This window comes from Tachyglossus aculeatus, chromosome 23 (assembly GCF_015852505.1).
Source record: "Tachyglossus aculeatus isolate mTacAcu1 chromosome 23, mTacAcu1.pri, whole genome shotgun sequence".
In the NCBI taxonomy this organism is placed as follows: Eukaryota; Metazoa; Chordata; class Mammalia; order Monotremata; family Tachyglossidae; genus Tachyglossus; species Tachyglossus aculeatus.
In genome coordinates this window covers 1,769,462-1,795,069 of record NC_052088.1, presented here as the reverse complement: position 1 = coordinate 1,795,069, position 25,608 = coordinate 1,769,462, and the positions used below count along the sequence as shown (strand labels likewise).

Below are 25,608 nucleotides of genomic sequence, written 5' to 3'. Positions count from 1 at the left end.
ATCGTAACGATTTTTCAGAGAAGCAATGTGGCCTAGTGGAAAGAGCATGGGCCCTGGGAGACAAAGGGCCAGGGTTCTAATCCTGGCTCTGCCACTTACCTGCTGAGTGACCCTGGCAAGTCACTTTACTTCTCTGTGCCTCAGTTCCCTCATTTGCAAAATGGGGATTCAATACCTGCTCTCCCTCCTACTCAGAGTGTGAGCCATAAGGGGGATCTGGTGACTTCATATCTACCTCAGCGCTTAGCACAGTGGTTGGCACAAAGTAAGGGCTTCACAAATACCACAATCATTATTACTATTATTAAGATGGCATGTGAGGGAGAGCTAGGCCATCGTTTTCTTGGTACGTTTTCTGTTTCTTAGTATGGGCCCGGCCCAGATCCATCGTCCTGTAAGTAAGCTCAAGGACTTTTTCCCACACAAACAAATGGTGATTAATCACTTCATTCCACGATATCCCTGATAACAGACTCGGGCAAGGGCTTCAATCTGGAGAGAGACAGGTCCAAAGTGCTAAAAAAAAAACCAAAACACACCCGTGCAGGCCGGACAGATTTTACAGGCAGTCGACACCTTACCTTTAACAGTGGCTGCCGTTCCAAGCCGAGATGAGCCAGACCCGATCTGGAAGCCAAACGTAAAATAAACAAAATTACATTTTCATAACCCCTGGAATTGACCGGCAAAAGGAATGGAGTCCCAAAGGGAAATCGTCGCAGGATTGCGCCTGCCTTGCCATCCTTTAGAATGTCGCGCTTTCTTCGAGCCGCTTTAGTCGAAGGAAAAAAAAAGTTTTTTTGTGCAGTGATATTATCCTAGGCACAGCGTAAAGGTTTGTGAGGGGTGTGACCGACAAAAGAATTCACACAGTAGTAACTGTATCCGACTGCCAAGAAGGCTCAAATTTTACCCAATTTAACAAGGCTCCTTAAAAGTTTCTCTTAATAGAGTTCTGGGCCCCAAGAATCCCAGAGCTGGTTTGGGGCAGATCACGGCTGAATCAATCAATCAAACAATGGTATTTATTGAGCATTTTCTGTGTTCAAAGCACTGGACTGTTTGGGAGAATAAGATATAACAGAGTTGGTAGACACTTTCCCTGCCCAAAACAAGCTTATCATCCAGAGGGGGACAGACATTAATATAAATATTTATATAATAATAATAATTGTAGTATTTGTTAAGCGCTTACTGTTTGTCCGGCAGTATACTAAGCGCTGGGGTGGATACGAGCAAATCGGGTTGGACACAGTCCCTGTCCCACGTGGGGCTCAAAGTCTCAATCCTCAATTTTTCAGCTGAGGTAAATGAGGCACAGAGAATTGAAGTGACTTGCCAACGTCACAGAGCAGACATAGTTCAGCTGTATTTCTGGAGCTGAACCACCACAGACTTGGATGACAACTTTCACAGCCCCTGTGCTTCAACAGAAGTCTGAGGCGTTACCAAACTGGGCAAACCCTATCGATCAATCATGTTGAGGAGCAGTGTGGCCTGGTGGATAGAGCCCGGGCCCGGGAGTCAGAAGGTCCTGGGTTCTGTTCCAGCTCTACTGCTTACTTGCTGTGTGACCTTGGGTGAGCCTCTTCATTTCTCTGTGCCTCAGTTACCTCATCTGGAAAATGGGGATTGAGACTGTAAGCCCCATGTGGGACAGGGACTGTGCCCAACCTGATTACCTTGTATCCACTCAAGCACTTAGAACAGTGACTGGCACCTAGAAAGTGTTTAACAAACACCACAACTGTTATTATTATTATTGGTATTTATTAGGTGCTTACTGTGTGCAGAGCACAGGGCTAAGCACTTGGGATACGACAATAGTACAGAGTTGGTAGGCCCATTCCCTGTCCACAACAAGGCGGTGCCTGAGGCCCAAAATCTGACAGTCAGGACCTGTGAAGTTCTCCTTGTAGTAATAATTAATAACTGTGGTATTTGTTAAGTGCTTACTATGTGCTAGGCATTGTACTAAGCACTGGGGTGGATACACGCAAATCAGGATGGATAGAGCATGGGCCTGGGAGTCAAAGTTCATGGGTTCTAATCCCAGCTCCGCCCCTTGTCTGCTGGGTGACCGGGCAAGCCATTTCATTTCACTGAGACAGGGACTGTGTCCACCCTGATTTGCTTGTATCTACCCCAGTGCTTAATACAGTGCCTGGCACATAGTAAGCACCTAACAAATACCATAATTATTACTCTTATTATCACTCTCCCTCTTCATATCTGATAGACAATCACTCTCCCCACCTTCACAGCCTTATTGGAGGCCAACTCCTCCAAGAGGCCTCCCCTGACTAAACCCTCATTTCCTCTTCTCCCACACCCTTCTGCGTCACCCTGATTCACTCCCTTGAATCTCCTCTCCTCAGCCCCACAGCACTTATATCCATATCCATCATTTATTTATTTCTATTAATGTCTGCTTCCCCCTCTAACCCCATTGTGGGCAGGAAAAGAGTCTACCAGCTCTGTTCTATTATAATAATAATGGTATTTGTTAAGCGCTTACTATGCATTAAGCATTGTTCTAAGCGCTGGGGTAGATACAAGGTTATCAGGGTGTCCCACGTGGGGCTCACAGTCTTAATCCACATTTTACAGATAACTGGGGCACAGAGAAGTTAAGTGGCTTGCCCAAAGTCACACGGGTAATACTGGCAGAGCTGGGATTAGAACCCACGACCTGTAACTCCTAAGCCCGGGCTCTTTCCACTAAGCCACACTGCTTAAGAAATACCATCATTATTATTAATACAGAAAAACAGAAGAGAAAGGCAGAAGATATGTTAAAAGCATTCAGGTAGAAGAAATCCATTTCTAGCACTACCTTCTACTTTAAAGGTAAAACTCCAATCTGGTTGCTAAACTTGCTCTCGGGTTCTTATCTCTGATCGCAGAAGGCTTATTTCAAAACTTCCCCAACAGTGTGCTTCGGCGCCATGAACTATATAAAGAGACAAACAAATAATGCTGAAATTCCACAGGCCCGTCCAGGAAACCAAGTATTTCAACACCAGGGTTACTAAATCCTCCTGATTCCTGGAAGTTGCTTCTGCAGCATATTTTCAAATCGATTCACCCAAGAGGAACACACAAATAAGAAATCCATGCCATTCTCCCTCAGAACCAGTGAAGACAAATAGCAAATGTCCAGCATAATAATAATAATGCTATTTGTTAAGCACTTACTAAGTGTTAAGCACTGAGTGCTGGGGCAGATGTAAGATAAACAGGTCCCACACGGGGCTCGTGGTCTAAGTAGGAGGGAGAATGGGGATTAAATCCCCATCTTGCAGATGAGGGAACTGAGGCACAAGAGAAGTGAAGTGACTTGCTCAAGGTGACACAGCAGACAAGCGGCGGGGCCGGAATTAGACCCCGGGTTCTCTGACTCCCCAGCCCGTGCTCTTCCCACTAGAACATCTACCTAGTACCTCGCGTTTGCCAAAGGGTTCTTGACTAATTGACTAATTCGGCTTGTTTGAAGGGAGGGAGTAGAGCAGAAGGGGGGGAAGAAACATCTAAAAGGTGCTATCAACCCACAGTTTTCTTAATAAAAGAGGCAGAATGAGCTGCTTAGTGGAAATAGAGCCGTGTGGCCTAGTGCTTAGCGCACAGGCCTGGGAGTCAGAAGGACCTGTGTTCTAGTCCTGCTCCGCCGCCTGTCTGCTGTGTGACCTTGTGCAAGTCACACAACCTTTCTGTGCCTCTGTTACCTCATCTGTGAAAGGCGATGAAGACCGTGAGCCCCATGTGGGCCACGGACTGTGTCCCACCTGACAGAATTTCATACGGTGCCTGGCACGTAGTAAGCACTTTACCAAACACCATAAAAAAATGAATAAGAGCTAGCTTTATAGCATCTGGAAGATATGTCTCAGCTTTAACCATTTGATTGCTCCAATTCTCTCCTTTTGAGAATCTTCAAAATGAAGCACTTCAATCTAAATTCTTTTCCAAGAAGAAAGGAAAGTCCAGGGATATGTATATTGCTCAACAAAAATGTTTCTGCTATAGGACATAGAAAATGCCACAAAAGCAGTTTGGGTTAAGACCACCAGAAAAAAAACTTCTGACCACTTGAATGGAACTACCATGAGAAAGCCAACTCTCCCCTGGCTTTTTTTTAATCTTCACTTCTTTGATTTTTATGATATATTGTTAAGTGCTTACTTTGTGTTAAACACTGTTCTAAGCACTGCAGTAGGTAAAAATTCATTCTTTCATTCATTCAATTGTTGAGTGCTATTGTGTGCAAAGCACTGTACTAAGTGCTTGGCAGAGTACAATATAACAATTAATTAGGTCAGATCCGGTCTCTGTCCTGCATGGGGTTCACAGTCTAAGATCAAGGGAGCAAAGTCACTGGATCCCCATTTTACTAATGAGGAAACTGAGGCAAAGAGAAGTCCAGTGACTAGCCCAAGGTCAGAGCCAGGATTAGAACCCAGGTTCTCTGACTCAATCTATGGTATTTTTGAGTGCTTACTGTGTGCAGAGCATTGTACTAAGCACTTGGGAGACTACAGTACAACAGACTTAGCAGACATGTTCACTGCCCATAATGAGCTTACAGTCTTGAGGGGGAGACAGACATTAATATGAATGTATACTAATAATCATTGTGGTATTCATTAAGCGCTTACTATGTGCCAGACAGTTACTATGTGCCAGGCACTGTACTAAGCACTGGGGTGGACACAAACAAATCAGGTTGGACACAGCCCCTGTCCCATGAGGGGCTCACAGTCTCAATCCCCATTTTCCAGATGAGGGAACTGAGGCCCAAAGAAGTGAAGTGACTTGCCCAAGGTCACACAGCAGACAAGGGGCAGAGCCAGGATTAGAACACATGACCTTCTGACTCCTGGGCCCGTGCTCTATCCACTATACCACCCTGCTTATGACCCAGTACTCAGAAGAGTGGCCTCACAGAGGAAGTAGACACACAATAAATATAACTACTGTTACAACCACAAAATAAATCCTCTAAGGTGCAAACATTCTCTTCAAAACAAAGAGCTCAGAGTTGCCTTTTGAGCCACAAAATGGTCTTCAAATGAAGTGAAGTGTCTTTCCCATGTGGGCACCCACAGTAATTGTTCCCTGTGGGCAAAGAGTCATGTTCTAATTTTCCCTCCAGACAACCAGGGAGAAAGCAGACTTCTGTTAAAAAAAAAAAAAAAGGCAGCAAGGCATTTCACCCCCAAACTGAGAAGCATAATACTGTAACATTTTGCTTCCAATATTTCTGCAAGCTCAGAGGAAAAGAGCACGGGCTTTGGAGTCAGAGGTCATTGGTTCAAATCCCTGCTCCGCCAATTATCAGCTGTGTGACTTTGGGCAAGTCACTTAACTTCTCTGTGCCTCAGTTCCCTCATCTGTAAAATGGGGATTAAGACTGTGAGCCCCCCATGGGACAACCTGATCACCTTGTACCCTCCCCAGCACTTAGAACAGTGCTTTGCACATAGTAAGCGCTTAATAAATGCCATCATTATTATTATTATTTTCTCCCTACCAGTTGCCATTTTAGAGAGTTCATGAGATGTGTAATTGTGCAAGCCCCTCGGGTTTATAAATGGGCCGCTCAAGTTGTTTTTGGCTAGAGACTTCACGTGACTCCAGTCAGGGGCAACATCCTTTTCCAGGCCTCGTCTTTATCCCTGTCTCTGTGGGACAGAAAGTAGATGCCCAAGCCAAAAAATAAAAAGATCAAAGATAGCAACATGTTACTTTCAAAACCACTGGGAACAAGTGGTGGGTATTTGGTTGGGGTTTTTTTTTGGGGGGGCGGGGGGGCAGTGTTTGGGTTTTTTTGTTTTTTTAGGGTTTTTTTCCTTTGGCTTTTGGTTTTGTCATTTAATATTAAGGGCCAAATTCCATACTGCCATTTATCGTTGCCCTGACTTGCTCTCTTCATTCATCCCCCAACTCCCAGCCCCATGGAATTTATGCATATTTCTGCAATTTATTTATTTATTCATGATATGAATGTCTGCCTCCTCCTCTAGACCATGAGCTCATTGCAGGCAGGGAATATGTCTGTTTATTGTTCTATTGTACTCTTCCAAGAGCTTTGCACAAAGTAAGGATTCAGTAAATACAACAATAAATAAATAATATTCCCCCCACCTATCCACGTGGGTGAGGCAGGCAGAAGCATTACCTTGTATCTCCCCCAGCACTTAGAACAGTGTTGGCACATAGTAAGAACTTAACAAATACCATCATCATCATAATCATTTTTCAGTAATTCATTTCTATTGATGTCTACCTGCCCCTGAGGACTGTAAGCTCATTGTAGGCAGGGAATATGTCTTATTCCCTGCTGTACTGTGCTTTGTTGAGTTATATTTATTGTTGTAATTTCCTTTTCCAAGTGCTCAGTACAGTGATCTGCACACAGTAAGCACTCAATAAATACGATTGAATGAATGAATAAGTACAAATGATGACTCACTGGGGTGAGGCATGGCAAAGATATATGGTATAGGAGGAGCTCAACCACATTTTAAAATACAATCCATTTGAAGCCATCGTGCCGAAACAGTTCCAAACATATGGCTCTTCCTTCCTGCAATCATTCAGTCATATTTACTGAGCACTTACTGTGTGCAGAGCACTGTACTAAGCACTTGGGAGAATACAATATAACAATAAACAGGCACATTCTCTGCACATATCGCAACCAACACCATCACGGTCAGTTCTGTGAGGAAATCTGGCTCGTGGAAGACAATTTCTCCTCTGGCTATTTGTTTCATGCTGCTCGTGTTGAAGATGTGAAGTCCGTGGTGTTGATTGACCAATCTATCTTCAAACAACCAATCAATCACATTTACTGCGCTCTTACTGGGCGCAGAGCACTGTACTAAGAGCTGGGGAGAGTACAACACACCAGAGTAGATAGACAGGTTCCCCGCCCGCTATGAGCACCACAGGTTAGTGGATAGAGTGCAGGCCTGGGTGTCCGAAGGACCTCGACTCCAATCCTGACTCGGCCACATGTCTGCTGTGTGGCCTTGGGCAAGTCACTTCACTTCTCTGGACCTCAGTTCCCTCATCTCTACAATGAGGATTAAGAGTGTGAGCCCCATGTGTATCCAACCTGATTAACTTGTATCTACCTCAGCGCTTAAAACACTGCTCAGCACATAGTAAGTGCTTCATTCATTCATATTTATTGAGCGCTTACTGTGTGCAGAGCACTGTACTAAGCGCTTGGGAAGTACAAGTTGGCAACATATAGAGATGGTCCCTACCCAACAGCAGGCTCACAGTCTAGAAGGGGGAGACAAACAAACATATTAACAAAATAAAATAGAACAGTAAATATGTACAAGTAAAATAAATAGAGTAATAAATATGTACAAATATATACACAGGTGCTGTGGGGAGGGGAAGGAGGTAAGGCGGGGGGAATGGGGAGGGGGAGAGGAAGGAGGGGGCTCAGTCTGGGAAGGCCTCCTGAAGGAGGTGAGCTCTCAGTAGGGCTTTGAAGGGAGGAAGAGGGCTAGCTTGGCGGATGTGCAGAGGGAGGGCATTCCGGGCCAGGGGGAGGACGTGGGCCGGGGGTTGACGGCAGGACAGGCGAGAACAAGGCCCAGTGAGGAGGTTAGCAGCAGAGGAGTGGAGGGTGCGGGCTGGGCTGTACAAGGAAAGAAGGGAGGTGAGGTAGGAGGGGGCGAGGTGATGGAGAGCCTTGAAGCCGAGAGTGAGGAGTTTCTGCCTCCTTAACTTGCTTAACAAGTACCGTAATTATTATTATTATTATGATTTCAGGCTAGAGGGGGAGACAGACATAGGTAATAAGTAATAGTCACCTGCCCAAAAGTTAAGTGCCCAAAGGGTATCAATCCAAGCACAGAGAAGACCCAGAAGGGAGAGGAAGTCAAGAACCATCTACTTGTTTACTTGTTTTGTTTTGTTGTCTCCCTCTCCTAGACTGTGAGCCCGTTGTTGGGTAGGGATTGTCTCTGTTGCCGAATTGAACTTTCCAAGCACTTAGTACAGTGCTCTGCACACAGTAAGTCCTCAGTAAATATGACTGAATGAATGAATGAACACATTAAAGCTATAAGTGTCCCGTCCCAAACACCTAGTACGGTGCTCGGCACAGAGTAAGCACTCAATAAATACAACTGCTTTCATGGTATCTGTTAAGCACTTACTATGGGTGAAGCACTGTCCTCAACAAAAGCTTCCTTATGGTTTTTTTGTGCTATATTTTTGAAAGAAATTGGCTACTGGGGGATATTGATTTTCTCTAGCCAAAAGTATTTAATTGTGAGTCCTAGGAAGACATTTCTAGACACTGAAATCCACCTTTCTCCTAATCCTCTCACCCACTTCTGCCACCTTAAACCATTCAGTCTCCAATGGCTCCTTCTCCCCTATCTTCAAGCACATGCACTTCTCACCTGTTTACAAAAAGTCCCTCTCTCAACCCCTACAGCTTTGTTTTTAATGGTCTTTGATATGTGCTTACTATGTGCCAGATACTGTATTGAGCACTGGGGTGGGGATGAGGTCATCAGGTTGGACGCAGACCATATTCCACATGGGGCTCACAGGCTTAATCCCCATTTTACAGATGAGTGAGGCCCAGAGAAGTGAAGTGACTTGCTCAAGGTCACACAGCAGACAAGCTGGGATTAGAACCCAAGTCCTTCTGACTTCTAGGCCCTATCCATTAGGCCATGTAGCCTGTCTTTGATTGATTAGGTTGAGGATTGTCTCTATCTGTTGCCGAATTGTACTTTCCAAGCACTTAGTACACAAAGTAAGCGCTCAATAAATATGACAATGAATAAATGAATGAATAAAAACACTAAGGAGAAAGCAAGGTCTACAACGGTCTGTGTCTCATATTGTTACGCTGTACTCTCCCAAGTGCTTAGTACAGTGTTCTGCTCACAGTAAGTGCTCAATAAATACAGCTGACAATAACTATCACTCCTTTGGGTCTCTCACCTGCACATCTTCCCCATCTAAATAATAATAATGATAATAATGATGGTACTTGTTAAGTGCTTACCATGTGCCAAGCACTGTTCTAAGCACTGGTGAAGAAGCTGCAGGCATTTGCCACACACCCCTTGGCCAATGCACTAGCCTCCACACTGATCTTAGCACTTTGTACAGTGTTCTGCACACGAGAGGTGCTCAATAAATACCATCGATTGGTTGTTTTATATTAATGTCCATTTCCCCCTCTAGGCTGGAAGCTCGTTGTGGGCACGGGATGTGTCTACCAACTCTGCTAGATTGAACTCTCCCAAGTGTAAGTGTACAATAAATTGTACGCAGTACACTACTGCGCAGTACGCAGTAAGTGTACAATAAATACTGATGAATGCCCTCTGCACAATCTAAGTGCTCAATAAACGCCACTGATTGATTCTTTTCTATTGATGTCTTTCTCCCTAACTAGACTGGAAGCTCATTAAGGGCAGGGAACATGTCTACCAACTCTGTTAGATTGGGCTCTCCCAAGTGCTTAGTACAGAGCTCTGCACACAGTAGGCGTTCAGTCAATACCACTGATGGATTATTTGATTGATCTCCCTCCCTCCAGTCTCCTCCAGGGCTTACGAAGGGCAAAGCACTGTACTAAGTACTTGAAGAGACACCACGTCATATTGCACAAGTCCACACTGGCCTCCACTGGTTGCCCATTTCCTTCTGCATCAAGAACTCCCAGACCATTGGATTTAAGGGGTTCAATCCATCAAGGTTCTTTATTGAATGCTTACAGTGTGCAGAGCACTGTACTAAGCGCTTGGGGCAGTCCAATACAACAGAGTTGGTAGACACATTCCCTGCTCACAACAAACTTCTCTGTCCCACTTAGACCCACTTAGTACAGCACTTGGCGTATTATTATCATAATATCGAAGAGCTTCCTGTCTCCCTCTGCTCTTTACTCACCACACCCCAGCTCGCCACCTTTTTTTTTTTTTAATGACATTTGTTAAGCACTTAATATGAGTCAAGCACTTTTCCAAGGCTGGGCTAGACAGAAGCTGATGAGGTCCCACATGAGGCTTATGGTCTAAGCAGGAGGGAGGAACAGGTTTTGAATCCCCTGTCTGGCAGACAAAGCAACTGAGTCCCAGAGACGTGGCGTGACTTGCCCAAGGTCACGTAGCAGAGCCGGGATTTGGACCCAGGACCGTGCCCTTTCCGCTAGGACTCACTGCTCCTCGTAATATCTGTGTCCCTGTCTAGACTGTAGAGAAGCAGTGTGGCTTAGCGGCAAGAGCCTGGGCTTGGGAGTCAGAGGTCGTGGGTTCTAATCCCAGGTCCGCCACTTGTCAGCTGTGTGACTTTGGGTGAGCCACTTAACTTCTCTGTGCCTCAGCAACCTCATCTGTCAAATGGGGATTAAATGGGGATTGTGAGCCCCGCATGGAACAACCTGATTACCTTGTATTTACCTCGGCGATTAGAATAGTGCTTGGCACACACTAAGCGCTTAAGTACCACCATTATTATTATTATTATTATTAGACTGTAAGACAAGACTGTATAGACTAAAAACTCACAGACTGTAAGCTGTAGATTGACAATGACTCTCCCCACTTCTAAGCCTTATTGAGGGCCCATCTCCTCCAAGAGGCCTTCCCTGACTAAGCCCCCTTCCCTCTTCTCCCACTCCCTTCTGCGTTGCCCCGACTTGCTCCCTTTATCCATCCCCACCCCAGTCCCATGCCACTTATGTCCAGATCTGTCATTTATTTATTTTTATTAACATCTGTATCTCCCACTCTAGACTGCAAGCTCGTTGTGCCAGGGAATGTGTCTGCTGCTTATTGGTGTACTGTCCTCTCCCAAGTGCTTAGTACAGTGCTCTGCACACAGTAAGTGCTCGATAAATACGACTGAATGAATGAATGAACTGTAAGACTGTAGACTTACAGTCAGAGTGACCCCTGAAGGGCCGGGGGAAGGAAGAAATCGGTGAAAGTTCTCCACTACCACCTTGATCCTACTATGAAACTTAAAGCTGTGTTGTTGTTTTTTATGGTATTTGTTAAGTGCTCACTCTGTGCCAGGCACTGTATTAAGAACTGGGTAGACACAAGACAATCATTCATTCATTCAATCATATTGATTGAATGCTTACTGTGCAGAGCACATACTAAGCGCTTGGAAAGCACAATTCAGCAATAGAGACAATCCCTGCCCACACCAGGCTTACAGTCTAGAGGGGGAGAGACAGTCATCAAAGTCAATGGGCATCAATATAAATGGAATTATAGATATATACACATCAAAACAAATAAAAAGGTATCAATATAAATAAACAGAATTGGAGATCTGTGCATAGGTACACAACTGCTGTGGGGTGGGGGGGTAGAGCAGAGGGAGGGAGTCGGGGCGATGGGGAGGGAAGGAAGAGCAGACGATAAGGGGGGGCTCAGTCTCGGAAGGCCTCCTGGGGGAGGTGAGCCTTCAGTAGGGCTTTGAAGGGAGGAAGAGAGCTAGTTTGGCAGATGTGAAGAGAGAGGGCATTCCAGGCCAGAAGAAGGATGTGGGTCAGGGGTCGATGGCGAGACAGGCAAGAACAAGGCACAGTGAGAAGGTTAGCCCCTTGTCTGCTGTGGGACCCTGGGTAAGTCATTTCACGTCTCTGGGCCTCAGTTCCCTCATCTGTCAAATGGGGATGAAGACTGTGAGCCCCATGTGGAACAGGGACTAAGTCCAACCTGATTACCTTGTATCTAGCCCAGCACTTAGTACAGTGCCTGGCAGTCAATCAATTGTATTTACTGAGCGCTTTCTGTGTGCAGAGCACTGAACTAAGCACTTGGAAGAGTACGATACAACCATAAACAGACACATTCCCTGCCCACAATGAGCTTACAGTCTACAGTCTAGTGCCTGAAACTAGTAAGCACTCATCAAACAAGAAAACTAAAGGGGGGGGGGGGGGGGGGGAGGATAACACCCATGGCATTTGTTAAATGTTTACTTTGTGCCAAACACTTTACAAAGCACTGGGGCACAGTATGTACAATATTGACATAGGCCCTGTTCCTCAGGAGGCTCAGAGTCTCAGAGGGAGGGAGAACAGGTGTTTTTGCCCCATTTTACAGTTGAAGATACTGCGGCACAGAGAGGTTAAGTGACTTTCCCAAGGTCACACAGCAGGCTTGAATTAGAACCCAGGTCTTTTGACTCCCAGGCCCTGGCTCTTTCCACTACACCACATGAGGCCCAATATGGATGTGGCAACCAGAACACAAAACCAATGGACTTTCCCTCAATGAAAGAGATAAGAAATATTTTCCCAAAGCCAAAGAAAGGAAAATCATAAAAAGCACTGAAGCGTACATCAGTTAATGAGGTTATATCAATACCCAGTTAAAGGAACACAAAATTAAATCCAGTCACAAGGCATGTATCTTTCTCTTCCTGGTTCTGAGCCGCTCCCTGAGCTTGAATCCAGGTTCATAACCTTCTTAATGCTACTTATCTCTCCCTGACTCCAGTTTGGTGTCTCACTGTTCAAACAAATATTTCACCCATCTCTTGTCAAATGGACTCCCCAAAGCAGTTCACTCTCACGGCACACACATTCAAAGGGGCCTTAGAAGCTCGGCTTAGTGGACAGAGCACGGGCCTGGGAGTCAGAGGATCCGGGTTCTAACCCCGTCTCCACCACTTGTCTGCTGTGTGACCCTGGGTAAGTCACTGAACTTCTCTGGGCCTCAGTTCCCTCATCTGTAAAATGGGGATTTGATGTCTGCTCTCCCTCCTAGTTAGACTGTGAGCCTCAAGTGGGAAAGGGATGGTGTCCAATCTGATTAACTTGTATCCACCTCAGTGGTTAGAACCATGCTTGGCACATAGGAAGTGCTTAAGGAAAGCAATGATGACAATGATTATTATAACAGTAATAATAATCTTCCTGTTCCCTGGTGTTTCAGAAGTTTACCAGCATACCTACCCACTGATCCTCCCCACCAGAACCTTCTCTTCCAAGAGGTCTTCCTTGACTAAGTTATCTTTTCCTTTTCTTCAACTCCCTTCTGCGCTGCCCTGTCTCGCTCCCTTTATTCATCCCCCTTCCCAGCCCCACAGCACTTTTGTGCCTGTCATTTATTTATTTAAATTAATGCCCATCTTCCTCTCTAGACTGTAAACTGACTGTGGGCTGGGAATGTGCCTGTTAGATTTTTATGTTGTGTACTTCCAAGTGCTTAGTCCAGTGCTCTGCACACAGTAAGCCCGCAATCGTGGTTTAGGGGAAAGAGCACGGGCTTGGGAGTCAGAGGTCATGGGTTCTAATCCCGGTTCCGCCACTTGTCAGCTGGGTGACTTTTGGCAAGTCACTTGACTTCTCTGTGCCTCAGTGACCTCATCTGTAAAATGGGAAGTAAGACTGTGAGCCCCATGTGGGACAACCAGATTACCTTGTATCTACCCCAGAGCTTAAAACATTGCTTGGCACATAGTTAGTGCTTAACAAATACAAGTATTAATAATAATAAATAATTATTATAAATACTGAATGACTGAATGATTGATCCAATTCCTGATCAAGTATTGGTTCAGCTCTGGTGAGGGGTGAGGCCATCAGCTGTCCTTCCCGGTATTTTTTCTTGGCTTTGCTCCGTTTCTCCCCCCCTCCCTCAGCCCCAGATCACTTATGTCTATATCCGTCACTTATTGCTTTATATTAATGTTTGTTTCTCCCTCCAGACTGTGAGGAGGAAATGTGTCCACCAACTCTGTTGCAGTGTACTCTCCCAAACGCTTACTACAGTGCTCTGCACGTAGTAAGCCCTCAGTTATTACGATGGATTGATTTCCTCTTTCACAGTTTCATTGTCTTTTGAGATTAGGCAATGTCCTGGAAGTTTTAAATATATAATATATAAATCATTCTTCAATCAGCCGGTTACTGTCTTTGAAACAGAGACTGAGATTTGATAGACGGGTTCTAATTTTATTATCGAAACATGAGGGCCCGGGTGTATTAATCAGCATAGCCTGGTGGATAGAGCACAGGCCTGGCAGTCAGAAGGACCTGGGTTCTAATTCCGCTTCACCATTCTGCTGTGTGACCTTGGGAGAGTCACTTCAATTCTCTGTGCCTTGCCTCCCTCATTTGTAAAGTGGGGATGAGGACGGTGAGGCCCATGTGGGACATGGACTGTGTCATTCATTCAGTCATATTTATTGAGTGCTTACTGTGTGCAGAGCACTATACTAAGAGCTTGGGAAGTACAAATCGGCAACATATAGGGATGGGCCCCTACCTAACAACGGGCTCATGGTCTAGAAGGGGGAAAGGCACTTGAAGAGGGCAGTTAGAGTGGGAAGAAGGGGAAGGGGCAAACGTCCAACCCAATTAACCTCTATCTAATTAACTTCTTTCTATTTTTCTATTAACTTCTGAGAAGTAGCATGGCTCAGTGGAAACAGCACGGGCTTTGGAGTCAGAGGTCAGGGGTTCAAATCCCAGCTCCACCAATTGTCAGCTGTGTGACTGGGCAAGTCACTTAACTTCTCTGTGCCTCAGTTACCTCATCTGTAAAATGGGGATTAAGACTGTGAGCCCCCATGGGACAACATGATCACCTTGTAACCTCCCCAGCGCTTGGAACAGTGCTTTGCACATAGTAAGCGCTTTACAAATGCCATTATTATTATTATTATCTACCCCAGTGCTTAGAACAGTGCCTGGTCCATAGTAAGCACTAAAATAACATTTAAAAAAAAACACAATTAGTATTAGTATTACTATTGTACATGCATAAATTATTTATTCATATTAATGTCTGTCTCCCCCTCTAGACTGTAAGTTCAGTAGGGAATGTGTCCATTTATTCTCTTGTATTGTACTCTCCCAAGCACTTAGAACAGTTCTCTGCACAGAGTAAGTGCTCAATAAATTCCACTGATTAATCGATTATAATATTTTTGGTATTTGTTAAGCTATGTGCCAGGCACTGCTCTAAGCAAGCAAATTGGGGTGGGCACAGTCCCTGTCCCTCCTGGGATTCACAATCTTAATCCCAGTTTTCCAGATGAGGTAACTGAGGCACAGAAGTGAAGTGACTGGACCAAGGTCACACCACAGATGAGCAGTGGAGTTGGGATGAGAACCCGTGACCTTCCGACGCCCGGGGTCTCGGTGAGCTCCATGTGGGCCAGGGACTGTGTCCAAGCAGACTAGCTTGTATCTACCCTACACTTCAGTACAGTGACTGGCACTTAGTAAGCATTTAACACAAACCATTAAAAAAAAAAAGCCAGGTTGAGCCAACCAGAGGGAGAAAAAGCCAGCAGAGCCAGCAAATTCTCTCAACAGCTGGTCTGCCTGGCTCTTTCAGGGCGGGCCCTTTGAACCCTGGTAGGACTTGTGAGCTAGAGTTCTTCCCCCTTCCCTCTCCCACCTTCTGCCAAGCAATGGGATGAAAAGCGAGGGCCCTTAGAAATGAGAGGGGGGGCTCAAATTCCATCCAACCGCCAAAGCTGCCACCTAAATCAAGAGCTCTCGACTCATCTACAAACCGAAAATCTCTTTTTTAAAGAAGGCCCTGGGTGTCCCTCGGCTGCCGGGATATTCCTCACTTGAGGTGGTAGTTTCCCACAGCCAGTTTTTCCTGTCAGATGAAACATTGCTTCAGAAATCCCCTCTCAGCAAGCCACAACTAGACGGGAGGGGGGTCTAGCCAAACTGGCCTTCGGCTCCTGACAGCTAAACCCCTATGCACCACACTCCCCTGACATCCCAACCCCCCAAGCCCCATCCCCAAAGGGGAAGTTCCCCACCCACAAAGAGTTCCTCCCTCCCACTTAAACTGGAAGCCCCATGTTCGACCTAATTTACTCGTACCTGCCCCAGCGCTTACAGTGTTTGACATATAGTCAACATTTAACGGATACCATAAAAAATAAAAGGAGCCCTGGTACTGAAGCCCTGTTTTCCAGATGGGGAAACTGAGGCATGGAAGAGTTAAGCCATTTGCCCAAGGTCACACAGTAAGCAAGTGGAGGAAGTGGGATTAGAACACGAGTCCTCTGACTTTTGGTCCTGTCCTTGCCCTACGGGACCAAGCTGCTTCTCTAAAAAAGTGATTGAACTATGCTGATGTATTATTTATTTATTCAGATTAATGTCCATCTTGCTATGGGCGGGGAATGAGTCTACTAATTGTGTTGTACTGCACTTTCTAAAGTGCTTAGTACAGTGCTCTGCACAGAGTCAGTGCTCACTGATTGATTAGTGCGAAAGAAAACAAGCATTTCACACTGCAAATCAGCAAAAATCCAAACCAATTGCTCCCCCGGCCTGAATCAAACAAATCAGCAGCGTGCTGTGTGAAAACAGATGAAACAACCAAGTTAGAAGAGCAAAACATTCCCACCTGGTTACTTGCGTCTAGACCAGCGTAAGAATTACGGGAACTGCAGCCAACTGGGGGTGTGGCTTCTCGAATGAACTCGGACATTTCAATCCCGCCTCCAGGATCACTAGAGAGAAAGATGGGAAAAACGCAAGAGCTTTTGAGCCTAGGATTACTGGGGTTTTCTATGGGTCTAGCCCAAAGCAGCTGCAGTTTTGTTGACCAGGGCATTTCCTTCCCTCCGTGATTACCGGGCCTATGACTCTTCCCATAATCCTTGGCATCTCTGAGGCTTCTGGAAAGACAATCCAAGTTCTCTTCCTGACACCATCTGAGCAAGGCCATGTGGAATTTGGACACCCCCTTCTGTGTCTCCCTGATTTGCGCCTTTTAGTCCCCGCCCTTCAACCCCGCCACACTTGGGTCCATATCTGTCATAGAACAGTGCTTAACATCGTAAGCTGTTAAATACCACCATTATTATTTATTTATTTCTATTCAAGTCTGTCTCCCCCTCTAGACTGTAAGCTCCATGTGGGCAGGGGTAGATATGTTTATCTACCAACTGTGTTGTAGCATACTTTCACAAGCACTTAGTATAGTACTCTGCACACAGTAAGCACTCAGTAACTACCATTCATTGATTGATTGACAAAGTGGGAGTTTGATAAGGTCAAAGAGTCCTGGTCACAGAGAAAGAACAAGAAGCACCTGTTTGCTCTGTCACCTTGGGCAAGTCACTTCACTTCTCTGGGCCTCAGTTCTCCTGTAGACTTTGAGCCTTAAAGGGGTAAGGGGCTATGTCCAGCCTAATTCACCTGTACCAACCTCAGTGCTTAGAACATTATTTGACACATAAGAAGAGCTTAACAAATACCATGAGACAAATACCATAATAAAAGAGGCTCCTACTGACTTTTGGCTACGGAGGGTAATTATTTTACTGCCCAGAGTAATCAGCCAATTTTTTTTTGATGGCATTTGTTAAATGCTTACTCTGTGCAGAGCATTGTTCTAAGCGCTGCTTGGCAGGGAATATTATTATACTGCATTGTACATTATCATATTGTACTCTCCCAATCATTTAGTACAGTGCTCTGTACATGGGAAGTGCTCAGTAAATATGATTGATTGAATTATGGGAATATACTGTGCCTATCACCTCTAGATCAATCAACCAATCAGTTGTATTGATTGAATGCTTCCTGTGTGCACAGCACTGCCTAAAGACCAATCAATCAATCGGATTCATTAAACACTGTGTGCAGAACGCTGGACTAAGCACTTGGGAGAATACAATAGAAGAGAATAGCTAGCCATGTTCAGTCCCTACATCAAACTGACAGTCTGGGGGTGGACAGACGTTACTATAAATCAGTCATCAATCAATCATTCATTCATTCAATCGTATTTATTGAGTGCCTATTGTGTGCAGAGCACTGTACTAAGCACTTGGGAAGTCCAGATTGGCCACATATAGAGACGGTCCCTACCCAACAGTGGGCTCACAGTCTAGAAGGGGGAGACAGACAACAAAACAAAACATATTAACAAAATAAAATAATTAGAATAAGTATTTACAAATAAAATTGTTAAGTGCTTTCTATGTGCCAAGCACTGTCCTAATAATAATAATAATAATAACAGCATTTATTAAGTGCTTACTATATGCAAAGCACTGTACTAAGCACTGGGGAGGTCACAATCATATTTATTGAGCACTTACCATGTGCACAGCATTTGACTAAGCACATGGGAGAGGACGATAAAGACAGAGTTGGCAGAAATGTTCCCTGCCCAAGAGCTTACAGACAAGAGGGGCAGACAGACATTAGTAACAATCAACTGTATTTATTGAGTGCTTACTGTGCACAGAGCACTGCTCTACACTTTTAGGAGAGTCCAATATAACCGAGTTGGTAGATGTGTTCCCGGCCCACAATGAGCTTCCAGTCTAGAGGAGGGGTACAATATGAATATAAATAAAAAATCATATTTATTGAGCACTTACTGTGTGCAGAGCACTGTAATAATGATAATTATTGATAAGCATTATTGACAATGATAATAATTAATAATAATAATAACAACAATAATGTGGTAGATGCCAGTTAAAAAGGTGGAACACAGTCCCTGTCCCACATGGGGCTCGGTCTTAATTCCCATTTTACAGATGAGATGACTGAGGCACAGCGAAGATGTGACTTTGCCCAAGGTCACACAGCATGCAAGGGTGGGTGGGGGGGTGGAGGTCTTAATTTAGAGCAGGATAAATTTGGGTTTGGCATAAGAAAATAATTCCTGGATTGCTCTCCTGGACCTTAAAGCCTGACTGAAGGCACATCTCCTTCAAGAAGTCTTCCCTAAGCCCTCCTTTCTTCTTCTCTCACTCCTTTCTGTGTCGCCCTGATTTGCCCCCTTTATTCATTCCCCCTCCTAGCCTAATATTTATGTCCATATCTGTTATTTATTTATTTATATTAATATCTGCCCCTCTAGACTGTGAACTCATTGTGGGCAGGGAATGTGCCTGGTGTTGCTGTATTGTACTCTCCCAAATGCTTAGCACAGAGCTTTGCACACAGGAAGTGTTCAATAAATAGAAATGAATGATTGGATGAACGAAGTTCTCTCCTTAAAAAAAGGAAAGTTTCATTGAGAAAAGGTATGATTCAAATCCTGTTATTCCATCTTCCTGAAGACGAGGATGTGAAAGAGAGGAAGGTGCCTTGAGTTGAGCCTGAGAAGGTACCTTGAGCTTATGGGTGAAATCTAAACATCAAGCAGAACTCGTCCACTTCAACCTTATCTCTTCTTGCCTAAATTCTGCCCTCTCCTCTACCCAGCAAAACTATTTCTCTTCCCATATTGACAACCATGCCCATCGCCCTCGCCAGTTGTTCCAGACATTTAACTCCCTTCTCACGCCCCGTCCCCCCGCCACCCCTCCTCCATCCCTTGCTGCCAATGACCTGGCCTATTTTATCAAGAAAATTAGCACCATCTAATTGGCTGTGAACTCCCCAAAATCCCCCCTCCCTCTTCTCAATCCCCCTCCTCCCGGCCTCCCCTTCAACTTTCCAATCCTTCCTAGCAGTATCTCCCGAGTAGATCTCCTGCCTCTTTTCAAATGCCACCCCCTCCACATGCGCATCAGACCCCATTCCTTCGCACCTTATCAAAACTCTCATGCCTTCCCTTCTTCCCTGCTTAAGTGCCATCTTTAAGCACTCACCCTCCGACGGCTTCTTCCCCACTGCCTTCAAACATGCCCACATTTCCCCCATCCTAAAAACCCCTCCCTTGACCCCATGGCTCCCTTCAGTTATCGCCCCATCCCCTTCCTACCTTTCCTCTCCAAACTCAAGCGAGTCGTATACATGCGCTGCCTCTAATTCCTCTCCTCCAACTCTCTCCTGGATTCCCTCCACTCTGGCTTCCATCCCCTTCACTCCCCAGAAACTGCCCTCTCAAAGGTCACCAGTGATCTCCATCTTACCAAATCCAACGGCTCTTACTCCAGCCTAATCTTCCTCGACCTTTCAGCTGCCTTTGACACTGTGGACCATCCCCTTATTCTGGATACGTTACCCAACCTTGGCTTCACTGACTCTGTCCTCTGTTGGTTCTCCTCTTATCCCTCTGGCCATTCAGGCTTCTCCTCCCCCTCCCACTCCCTAATTGTGGGGGTCCTTCAAGGTTCAGTTCTGGGTCCCCTGCTATTCTCCATTCACACTCATTCCCTTGGAAAACTAATTCACTCCCATGGCTTCAACTTCCATCTCTATGCAGACGACACCCAAATCTACATCTCGTCCTCTGATCTCTCTCCTGGCTCGTATCTCCTCCTACCTTCAAGACATCTCTACTTGGATGTCCTCCCATCACCTCAAACTTAACATGTCCAAAACAGAGCACCTTATCTTCCCTCCCAAACCCTGTCCTCTCCTGGACTTTCCCATCTCTGTGGATGGCACAACCATCCTTCCTGTCTCACAAGCTCTTAACCTTAGCATTATCCTTGACTCCACTCTCTCATTCAACCCACATATCCAATCCGTCACCAAATCTTGCCAGTCTCACCTTCACAACACCACCCTTTCCTCTCCATCCAAATCGCTACCACGTTAGTACAATCACTCATCCTAACCCACCCAGATTACTGCATCAGCCTCCTTCCTGACCTTCCAACCTCCTGCCTCTCCCCACTCCAGTCCATACTTTGCTCTGCTGCCCGGATGATCTTTCTACAGAAACATTCAGGATATGTCACCCACCTCCTCAAAAATCTCCAGTGGTTGCCTATCCACCTCAGTAGCAAACAAGCCGAGAGTGAGGAGTTTTTGCATGATGCGTAGATTGACTGGTAGCCGCTGGAGATTTTTGAGGAGGGGAGTAACATGCCCAGAGCGTTTCTGCAAGAAGATGATCCGGGCAGTAGCGTGAAGTATAGACTGAAGTGGGTAGAGACAGGAGGATAGGAGATCAGAGAGGAGGCTGATGCAGTAATCCAGTTGGGATAGGATGAGAGATTGAACGAGTAGGATAGCGGTTTGGATGGAGAGGAAAGGGCGGATCTTCGCGATGTTGTGGAAGTGAGACCAGCAGGATTTAGTGACGGATTGGATGTGAGGGGTGAATGAGAGAGCGGAGACGAGGATGATACTAAGGTTGCGGGCTTGTGAGACGGGAAGGATGGTAGTGCCATCAACAGTGATGGGAAAGTCAGAGAGAGGGCAGGGTTTGGGAGAGAAGATAAGGAGTTTAGTCTTGGACATTCTGAGTTTTAGATGGCGGGCAGACATCCAGATGGAGATGTCCTGAAGGCAGGAGGAGATACAAGCCTGGAGGGAGGGAGAGCGAGCAGGGGCAGAGATGTAGATTTGGGTGTCATCAGCGTAGAGATGATAGTTGAAGCCGTGGGAGCAAATGAGGTCACCAAGGGAGCGAGTGTAGATAGAAAACAGAAGGGAACCGAGAACTGACCCTTGAGGAACCCCTACAGAAAGGGGAAGGGAGGGAGAGGAGGAGCCCACAAAAGAGACTGAGAATGAACGGCCGGAGAGATAAGAGAAGAACCAGGAGATGACAGGGACTGTGAAGCCAAGCACTGTACTGAGCGTTTGGGAGAGTACAATAGAAAAATAAACACATTCCCTGCCCACAATGAGCTTACACTGGGACAAACCTTGCTAAGCACTGGAGAAGTTGATAGAAAAATCAGGTCGGACCAAGTGTCCCTGTCCCATGGGAGGAGTTGATAGTTTCCCCTCATCTGTAAAATGTGGATCCAGATTTCAAGCCCCATAGAAGACAGGGACTGAGTCCAACTTAATTTGCTTATATCCAACCCAGCGCTTAGTACAGTGCCTGGAACATAGTAAACTCAAATACCAGAATTATTATTATTATTACCCTGATTCAGTCCAGGGCTAGAAGGTGACCCTTACCTTCCACCTTGTCCCATCCACTATCTCACTTCCACTCTTACTATCACTCCTATCGTGAGCCCTTCAAGGGACAGGTCTGTGTTCAATTCCCACCTGTACTTGCTTTCTTAGCACTTAGTATAGTCCTCTGCCTTGTAAGATCGCTCCCAAGCGCTTAGTACGGTGCTTGGCACACAGTAAGCACTCAATAAATGTTTGAATGAAAATAAGCACTTGATGCTGTCACTGCTACGACACTTGGATGGAATTTTACCTTTATTATTATCTTTGAAAATACATAGGTGCATACACACATTGTGCGTGTGTGTGCACGTGTGCGCGTATGTGTGCGTGTACATGTACACATTTGATCTGAACCACCTGCATACCTGTATATATGTATAAATGTTTGTATGTATTTATCATTCTATTTATTTATTTTATTTGTACATATTTATTCTATTTATTTTATTTTGTTAATATGTTTTGTTTTGTTCTCTGTCTCCCCCTTCTAGACTGTGAGCCCACTGTTGGGTAGGGACTGTCTCTACATGTTGCCAACCTGTACTTCCCAAGAACTTAGTACAGTGCTCTGCACACAGTAAGCGCTCAATAGATACGATTGAATGAATGAATGAATGAATGAATGAACCAAATTCCATGTTCCAGGGGGCCAAGGATAAACAGAGACCAAATGTCAAAGCAAATAGAAGAATGGAAATAGATCTTTGAAAATGCATCCATCTTCCTGTTACATATAGTAGAGTTAATAATAATAATAATAATGGTATTTGTTAAACACTATGTGCCAAGCACTGTTCTAAGTGCTGGCACTGTTCTGGTTAAATCCACTTTCCTCTAGACCGTCAGCTCATTGTGGGCAGGGAACATGGCTATCAGCTCTGTTATAAAGTCCTCTGCCAAGTGATTAGTACATTGCTCTGCACCACCGTTAGTGCTCAATAAACTCCACTGAGTGATTGAGGGATGTCTGAAGGAATCCATCTTACTTGGGCAAACATGGAGAAACAAAGAACTCACGTGCATTACAAAGAGTTAATTTAACCTAATCAAAATAACCTAATACCAGTCTAATTAACTTGTACCTACCGCAGGTTTCAGAAGAGTGGAAACCATAAAAATACCATAAAAAAATGTGATTCCTGATAGTGCCCTAAAATAATAAGAATAATTATGGTACTTGTTAAGCGCTTACTATGTGCCAGGCACTGTACCAAGCACTGGGGTAGATACAAGTTAACAGGCTTGGACAAGGTCCCTGTCAAACATGAGGCTCACACTCTCAATCTCCATTTTACAGCCAAGGTAACCAAGGTAACAGAATAATAATTATTATTATGGTATTTGTTAAGCGCTTACTATGTGCCAAGCACCGTACTAAGCATTGGTTAGATACAGGTTGGTCAGGTTGGACCCAATCCCTGTTCCACAAGAGGCTCACACTCTCCACTTTACAGGATGAAGTAACCAAGGTCCGGAGAAGTGAAGTGATTTACCCCAAGTCACACCGCAGACAGGTGGCAGAGCTGGGATTAGGACCCAGGTCCTTCTGACTCCCAGGCCCAGGCTCTATCCGCTAAGCCAGGCTGTTTCCCTAAACTCTTCCGGGACAAGGGGAAAACACAAGCCATGAGCGATCCGGAGGGGAGGATCTTACCTAGGTCTGCTGCTGTCTTGGCCCCTGGGAAGGCAATTGCCCTGGTCCGTCTTGATGCCCTGCTCCATGAACTGACTGGCATGTCTCTCAACAATTTCTCCCTCATCCAGGGCTCGGTGCAGGCGGTAGTTCACCGTTTTCAGAATGATGAAAACTGCGGCAATCACCGGGCAGTAAATGGCCACTATGATCATGGAGGAAGGGAGGGCCTGGCGAAGGAAGAGGAAAAACAGAAATTCATTCATTCGATCGGATTTACAGAGCGCTTACTGTGTGCAGAGCGCTGTACTAAGTGCTTGGGAGAGTCCAATACAACAACAGATATATCCCCCGCCCACAGTGAGCTTACAAAATAATAAGGTGGGGAGACAGACATTAACAGAAACAAACGACAGATATGTACTTAATCGAGTATGGACTGAAGCGGAGAGAGACAGGAGAAATGAATGTGAATGGTTTTAATAGGGATGGTCTCCCAGCCCACTGGATCCACAACTGAAATTTGAGGGACACCCACAGTTAGGAGGTGGGAGGTAGAGGAGGAGCCCGCATACGAGACAGAGACTGAACTGCCAGAGAGATGGGAGGAGAACCAGGAGAGGACAGTGTCAGTGAAGCCAAGGTTGAATAACGTTTCCCGGAGAAGGGGGTGGGCCAAGGCAGCTGAGAGATCGAGGAGGATCAAGATGGAGTAGAGGCCGTTGGATTTGGACAGAAGGAGGTCACCGATGACCACAGAGGTGGTTGTTTCCAGTGGAGTGGAGTCCATGTCAGCTTCTATTCCGCTACATGGCCCCTTAGTTTAAATATTCCCTTCCCTGGGCTACAGCAATAGGCAAAGACCCTTACCCATCATACAACCATCCAACTAATTAGTGCATAGAGCACAGGCCTGGGAATCAGAAGGCCATGAGTTCTAATCCCAGCTCTGCCACGTTTGCTGTGTGACCTTGGGCAAGTCACTTCACTTCTCTGGGCCTCAGTTACCTGTGTAACCTTGGGCAAGTCATTTCACTTCTCTGGGCTCAGTTACCTCATCTGTGAAATGGAGAAATGGGGAAATCTGTGAAAAGAGTTTGAGCCCTACATGGGACAGGGACTGTGTCCAACCTGACTACCTTGTATATACTCCAGTGCTTAAAACAGTGTTTAGCATATAGTAAGCACTTAAGAAGTACCATAACTATTATTATTATTCAATAATGGGGCTTATGAAGAGAGAGGGGCCACCAACAGCAGTTCAGATTTTCTGTTCTTTGAGAGTCAGAAGGACCTGGGTTCTAATCCTGGTTCCGCCACGTGTATGCTGTGTGACTTTGGGCAAGTCGTTTCTCTTCTCTCGGACTCTGTTCCCTCATCTGTAGAATGAGGATTAAGACTGGGGGCCCACGTGGAACAGGGACTATGTCCAACCTGATTAGCTCGTATCTATCCAGGTGCTCAGTACTGTACCTGGAGTGTAGTAAGGGATTAACAATACCATCAAAAAAAAAAGGTAGGTTATTTGACAACTGACCAATGTGTTGGAAACCAGGCAACAGTGTGGATGGCTCAGTGCAATTCATCACTGCTCTGGTAAAATGAGCAGAACGTATATCCCCACTCCCTTCACCAGCAACAAATCCAGTCGAATCAGGAATAATAATAATTATAGTATTTGCTAAGTACTTACTATGTACCAAGCACTGGTCTAAGTGCAGGGATGGATACAAGCAAGTCAGGTTGGACACAGTCCCTGTCCCAAGTGGGGCTCACAAGTCTCAATCCCCATTTTTACAGATGAGGTAAATGAGGCCCAGAGAAGTGAGGTGGCTTGCCTAAGCCCACACAGCAGACAAGCGGCAGAGCCAGGATTAGGACCCAGGTCCTATGATTCCCAGTCCTGGGTTCTTAGCACTAGGCCATGCTGCTTTCTCTAGATCAGATCTAGATCAGATCAAGTGGCAGAGCCAGGATTAGAACCCATGACCTTCTGACTCCCAGGCCCATATTCTATCCATGATGCCATGGTGCTCCACCGTCATTGGTCTTTTAGTTGCTGCCTGGCCACAGGAAGCCTGCTGACTCTCCAAAGAGTCAAAATTAGAAAACCCTTCCTCGCCCCAAACGGGAAAGGAGTTCAAAA

At 45.5% G+C, this 25,608-nt stretch overlaps 1 protein-coding gene across 2 annotated transcripts in view; it reads right to left on the bottom strand.

Annotated features, from left to right (window-relative positions):
* PCNX1 (pecanex 1) overlaps nucleotides 1-25,608 on the bottom strand; it is a 205,640-nt gene that overhangs the window by 140,994 nt on the left and 39,038 nt on the right. For both annotated transcript variants that reach the window (XM_038765983.1, XM_038765984.1), the window contains exons 2-4: nucleotides 23,484-23,692; nucleotides 16,398-16,503; nucleotides 582-627 (exon numbers count right to left, since the gene is read on the bottom strand). In XM_038765983.1, coding sequence (XP_038621911.1) covers nucleotides 582-627; nucleotides 16,398-16,503; nucleotides 23,484-23,692 — 361 coding nt within the window. The remainder of the gene's footprint in view (nucleotides 1-581; nucleotides 628-16,397; nucleotides 16,504-23,483; nucleotides 23,693-25,608) is intronic.